The 5,991-nt window shown below is 58.2% G+C and overlaps 1 protein-coding gene across 2 annotated transcripts in view; it reads left to right on the forward strand.

Annotated features, from left to right (window-relative positions):
* AXL (AXL receptor tyrosine kinase) overlaps positions 1–5,991 on the forward strand; it is a 34,562-nt gene continuing 28,571 nt past the window's right edge. The window contains exons 1-4 of one of the 2 annotated variants that reach the window (XM_006165272.3): positions 1–505; positions 1,600–1,822; positions 2,119–2,219; positions 3,045–3,218. In XM_006165272.3, coding sequence (XP_006165334.1) covers positions 439–505; positions 1,600–1,822; positions 2,119–2,219; positions 3,045–3,218 — 565 coding nt within the window. In that variant the 5' untranslated portion in view covers positions 1–438. The remainder of the gene's footprint in view (positions 506–1,599; positions 1,823–2,118; positions 2,220–3,044; positions 3,219–5,991) is intronic. The other variant, XM_006165271.3, reaches the window with a different exon arrangement.

Consider the following 5,991-nt stretch of genomic DNA (forward strand, 5'->3'; position numbering starts at 1 on the left):
GCGCCCAGGCCGGCACAGAGAGGCTCTGCTCCCCGTGGCGGTGGCCCAGGATTGGGGCGCAGCCCCCTTGCCCCTCCCCACACTCCCTCCCAGGCCCCTTTAAGACGGGGCTGGTCCTCTCCTCTCCCCATTAACCCCTTGCTGTCCAGGTGGCCCCCTGGGCTCTGGGCCTGGTGGGCGGAGGCAGGGGGGGAGCCAGGGGCGGGGAAAGGGTTGCCCAAGTCTGGAAGGGAGAAAAGGAGGCCGAAGAGACCAGAGGGCAGCTGCGGAGCTGAGCCGCCTGAGGGGCCGCTGGGCCAGGCGGGCAGTGCCAAATCCGGGGAGCCCAGAGCTGGGGGGAGGGCCGGGGACAGCCCGGCCCTGCCCCCTCCTCCGCGGGGTGCCCAGCAACTTCGGAGGAAAGTTTGGCATCCATAGATAGTGTGGTGGCGCCCCAGGATGGGCAGGGTGCCGCTGCTGGCCTGGGGCTTGGCGCTGTGCTGCTGGGGCTGCGCGGCCCCCCTGGGTGAGTGATGGGGGACACAGCGGGACAGGGCCGTGGTGGAGGGGCTAGGGCAGAGGGAGGGGAGGTGGGGAGGGATGGCAGGTGCTGGGATGGGGGGGTAGGAGCCGATGAGCTGGCCTAGGAGTTTCCTCGGGACAACAGAGAGGGGACTTGGAGAGAGGGAGCCGGGAACAGACTCAGGAATACCCAGAGAGGGAGACAGAGACTCGGAGAGGAACAGGAGGACCAGAAACAGAAAGTGAAGAGCCAGAGACGGAAGAGATGGACACAGAGAGACAGACAGCCGAGGAGGGGCTGAGCGAAGGGGTGGGGGCTGGACTTCAGTCAGGGGCTGGGGAGAAGCCCGAGTTGAGGAAGGAAGGAATCTTCCCGAAAGGAGCACTTAGGCAGTGGGATCTGGAGTCTTAGGGGAAAACCTTCATCCCTGCCAGCACCTCAACCCTGGGCTTGTCCCTGCCCACCACTGTCCGTTCCATCTGTGGGGAGGTCAGGCTATCTCTTTATCTCTCTGTCTCTGCCTTCAGCTCTACCATCTCTGTGGGTCTTCATTTCTTCTCCTCTCTCCCCCTCCCTCTTTTTCACTCCTTGTTCTCTAAGTCAATCTCCCTGTCTCTGTCGCTTTCTCTTCTCAGTCTCTCTCTGTGACTCTCCCCTTCCATCCCCCCTCTTTCCTCATGAAAAGAAAGTCTCTGTCTCTCTGCTCCTCTCTGTCTCTGTCTTCTCATTCCTGGCTTTCTCTGGCTTCTCTGCCATCTCTCACCCATCTCCCTCCATGGCCTCTTCCCCTCTCCCCTCCAACCAGTCTGGTAGACTTAGCAGAGACCCTAGGCTAAGGCAGAGGGGGCAGGGCAGGGCCTGCCAGGCAGCCCAGGGCGTGGGAGGCTGCCAGATTCGGGGCCTCCTTCCCCGCCCAGTCGCTGGACCCCAGTCCCCTGGGAAGGCTCCCATCCTCCCCTCAAAGCCTGCGCCTCCCTGCTCTGAGGTCACTCTTCAGCTATGTGGGCCTGAGGGCTGGTGGGCAGGCAGGGACAGGGTGGAACGGAGGAGCTGGGGAACTGGGATTCCTCGGCAATGCTTCCCCATCCCCTCCGCAGGCACACGGACTGAGGTGGACCCCTTTGTGGGGAGCCCAGGGAACATCACCAGTGCCCGAGGACTCATGGGGACACTTCGCTGTGAGCTCCAGGTTCAAGGAGAGCCCCCTGAAGTGGACTGGCTTCGGGACGGGGAGGTCCTAGAGCTGGCGGATAGCACCCAGATGCAGGTGCCCCTGGGCGAAGATGGGGAGGACGACTGGAAGGTGGTCAGCCAACTCAGGTGTCCAGTCTCCCCAGACGTGCCCCTCCTGCTCCCCGCACACAACCGCCGTCCTGACACTGGGTCACGGCCCACCTGTGTTGGAATCTTGGTTTGGCCACTTGCTAGCTGTGTGGCTTTGACCATGTGACGGAACCTCTGGGTTTCACTTTCCTCTTCTGTAAACCGAGTTACTAATCGTCCCCGCTTCACAGTGTTTGTGAGCTTTCTATCCAGATCCCCCCTCAGTTCTAACAACCCCTCCCAGTATTCAGCTCTGACCCTGAACTTCTCTGTCCCTCCTCTTGTCCTGTCAGAATCTTGTCCCTGCAGCTCTCGGACACGGGACGATACCAGTGTGCGGTGGTCCTGGAAGGACAGACCTTCGTGTCCCAGCCTGGCTATATAGGGCTGGAGGGTGAGCTCTGGGTCACCTTCTGAGGGGTCCAAAGACATGGGGATTTCATAAGGCATGCTCAAGAATCCCGTGAGTGCTGGAGGATTTGGGGTGTCCCCAGGAATACACAGCCTGAGACTGCCAGGAAATAGGGGTTCTGTAAATTAAGGGGGCAGCCTTAGAGGGTCAAATATCCTGGGGGGAGAAGATATCTGGGGGTTGTCAATGTCCTGGGAGTCAGATGTGGTTGGGGTAAGCCACTGGGGAGAAAGGTCAGAGGCTTGTGACCCCAGGGACCTGGATTTCCTCGTCAGTAAATGAGATGAAGAGTCTAACATTCTGGGGAACGGCAGTTAGCGTAATGGTTATGTTGCTGGACTCCCACGTAGTCGACCGCAGTTCGAGTCCCGGACCTGGTGGCTTAAACTCACGCCGGGCACATGTGCGTGCATGCCCAAGATCCCAAGAGGAGAATGGAGAAGAAGGAATTGCGGCGTGGCCATCCCCCCTGGGGGGCGATTTCTCACTTTCTGTCTCTCTGCCTCTCTCTGTCTGTTTGGCGAGCACATGCGCCCTATAGCAAAAACCTCTCCAAAAAAAAGAGTCTAACATTCTGGAAAAGAGAGCTCAGATATCTTGGGGAGTCCGACACAGGGAGGTTCAGTTATTGGGATCATATGTGTTGGCAACAGAGGCCTGAGGGTGTCAGACAGCTGAAGGAGGCTCAGGGGTCCTGGTGGATGGGCGGAGGGTGGTGAGGGGGTCTGGCATCCATAACCTCAGCACCCTGGTGGTGGGTCAGACACTTGGGGGCTCAGATCCCAGCCTCTACCGCTGGTCCCCCAGGCCTGCCTTACTTCCTGGAGGAACCTGAGGACAGGACTGTGGTCGCCAACACCCCCTTCAACCTGAGCTGCCAAGCCCAGGGGCCCCCAGAACCTGTGGACCTGCTCTGGCTCCAGGACGCTGTCCTCGTCCCGACTACGGACCATGGCCTCCAGCACATCCTGAGCGTTCCCGGTGAGTCTGGGGTGTGGGCCGGCTCAGATAGGGGGCCAGGCTGGGCAGGAGTGTGTGCAAAGGCACCCTCTCTAACTCTGTGGGAATGTCTGCCCACCTCTCTGTGCTTGTCTGTCTCTCTCTGGGCTGTCTCTCTGTCTCAAGTCCCTGCCTCTCTGTGCCTATTGCCTCATTGCTCTCTTTCTGTCTCTGTTCTTTACCCGTTCCTTCATCTCTCTCTCTCTCTCCGTGTCTCTGTTTTCTATCTCTTCTGTCTCTCTGCCGCGCTCTCCTTCTGTTCACCCTGGCCTCTCTGAATGGAATTCTTTGTCCCGATTTCCTCTGGGCTGTTTCACAGCCCCAGTGTGTGGGCCTGGTGCCCCTTTGTCAGTCCCTGACCTAAGCAGGGCACCGGAATCAACCATGCCCTCCTCTCCTACACCTCCCCCACAACCTGCCCAACTCCGGCCCTAAGGGGACTTCCAACCCAGGCTCCCCTATGGGGACAGAGTCCAAAGAAGAGAGGGAAGAGAAGCAGACAGGGAGAGAATGAAGGACACAGGAAGTGACAGGCCACAGAAGTGACCTAAGACGGAGAGACAAGGCAGGGAAGTCTGAGGGTGAAACCTCCCTCTTCAGGGTGGCCTACCCCTTACATTGCACAGACAGGGCAAGGCCTCACCTGGGTCACACAGAGCTGAGGGGTCCCGAACACAGGGGATCCCCCTGATGGGCGAGGAGAGACAGAGGAGCACAGATCCAGGGGAAGGACCAGTCAGGGGAGAAGGCTGGGCCCTGAAGGGCATCTGCCTCCTGCACCGCAACCTGCTGCCTCTCCCCCTCTGCTGAGTTGGGAAGGAGCCTCCTGGCTGAGGGTCTCCTGGGGTAGAGGGAGGGGGAGGTGCCCACATTCCCGGCATTCCGGGGGCCCTGAGTGTGCAAGGAAGTGGTGCAGCCCCCAGAAGGGTGACTCAGGCCCGTGACTCGAGTGACCCGGTAGGCACAGGGATGGGGCCTGAGTCAGCCTGGCAAGACCCCAGAGAGGGGGTGGGGACAGTCCCCCACCTCATCCCGGGGAAGAGGAGACATGGAGGGCATAGGTGTGAGAGGGTGTGTGCGTGTATCAGTGTGTGTGGTGAAGTGTCTGGGATGGGAGAGGGCCAGCACGTGTCTCAGTGGGGGGCTGGTGTCTAGCCGTGTCCCTCTGGAACCCCGTCAGCATGATTATCAGTGTCATCCTCCCGAGTGCAGGTGTGCTTATATGAGGGCCAGCTCCTATGGGTGTCTCAATGTGAGTGTACACAGATAGGTGTGTGTAAGCGTGTAACTAGGCATGATTCTGTCGCTTGGCTGTCCGTCCCACTGTGTGTTTGGGTCTTTATAGTATGTCTCTACAAGTTTCTCAGGGCTACAAGGGTGTGTGTGTTTGTGTCACTGTCTGGGTCCCTGTGTTTTTGTGTTCACAGCTGTGACCCACTGTGTAAAAGTGGAATGTGGGGGGCAGGCCATTTGTGGCTATGTTGTACTCTCTACAGAGGTGACAATGTCAGCTCACAGGTGTGCACCCATGGGTGTAAGTGTGTCCTGGTGCGGCTTCCATTTCCTTGGGGATGTGTCAATGGCTAAGTTGGTGGGGTTCCTGCCAGCTGTCCGCGTATATGTACGTGTGTGTCCACTGATGTCTCTGTGGTGTCTTGTATATGTCACGGGGTAAGTATGTTGCTGTGTGACCGTCACCGCAGACCCATCTGTGTGTGTGATGTGTATTCAGAGAACCAGCGGCAGAGCGAGAGAAATAAATTCACAGCGGGGCAGTAAACACACCCTCCTGCCCAACCCCGACTGCCTGTTGGTGCACGAGTCTGGGGTGCTCACCAACCGGTGTGCGTGTGAATGTCTGTGTCTCCATGCTTGTGTGTCTGCAGCAGGCTCCCGTGTCTCTGCAACTGTGTGTGTGTGTGTTTAAAATAATTGTTTATTTAATTTTTATTTATTCATTTATTTTAATTTGATTAGAGAGAAATAGAGAGGAAGAGAGATAGAAAGTGAGAAAGCAAGCCACCAGGTCTGGGACTCAAACCATGGTCAGCCATGGGGGTTAAGTGTCTAGCGCCTTAACCCCCATGCCACCTGCTGGTCGCTACTGTGTGTTTGTATCAGTTCACAACTCAGCCAAGGACACGCGGGCTGAGTGTACCCAGTTGTGTTTGGGCACAGAGGAAGGTGTGTCCGGGTGCTGTGTGAGCGCACCAACGTAACTTTCACCATGCCCTGGTGTGTGTGTGTCCGCCCACTTTGACTGCCGTGCATGTTTGCTGTTCGTATGTGTGTCTCTACCTGTGGGGCTGTCACTGTGCATGTCGGCATTGGCCTGGATGTACAGTGCATTGCTAGGTGTGTGCGAGCAACGTGTGCCCAGGCGACCCTGTGTTTTTGTTTGTCCCCAGATCGGCTCATCGGTGTATGTGCATCAGTGTCAGCCCTGTGTGTATACATGTCAGTCACGGTGTATGTGCGTCATGTGTGTGACAGCATCGGCCCTGGCCCTGGTGTTGTGTGTAGCTGAGTGAGTGCTGCATATTCTGTGTATTTGTGCCAGTAACGGCCCCTGCGTGTTTAAGTGTGAATCACTGTGTGTGTGAAGGGGCGCCGGACCAAGGAATTTTGTCGGTTTGTGTCTGTCCCTCTGACTCAGGACCAACCCTTCCCTCTCCTTCCATCCCTCTCATTCCCTCCGGAAAGCCTGGGGGTGGGGTGAAGGGCGGAGGGCGGAGGGGGAGGGGCGGGGGCGGCT

Source organism: Tupaia chinensis, unplaced genomic scaffold (assembly GCF_000334495.1).
Source record: "Tupaia chinensis unplaced genomic scaffold, TupChi_1.0 Scaffold143861_1, whole genome shotgun sequence".
Taxonomy (NCBI): domain Eukaryota; kingdom Metazoa; phylum Chordata; class Mammalia; order Scandentia; family Tupaiidae; genus Tupaia; species Tupaia belangeri.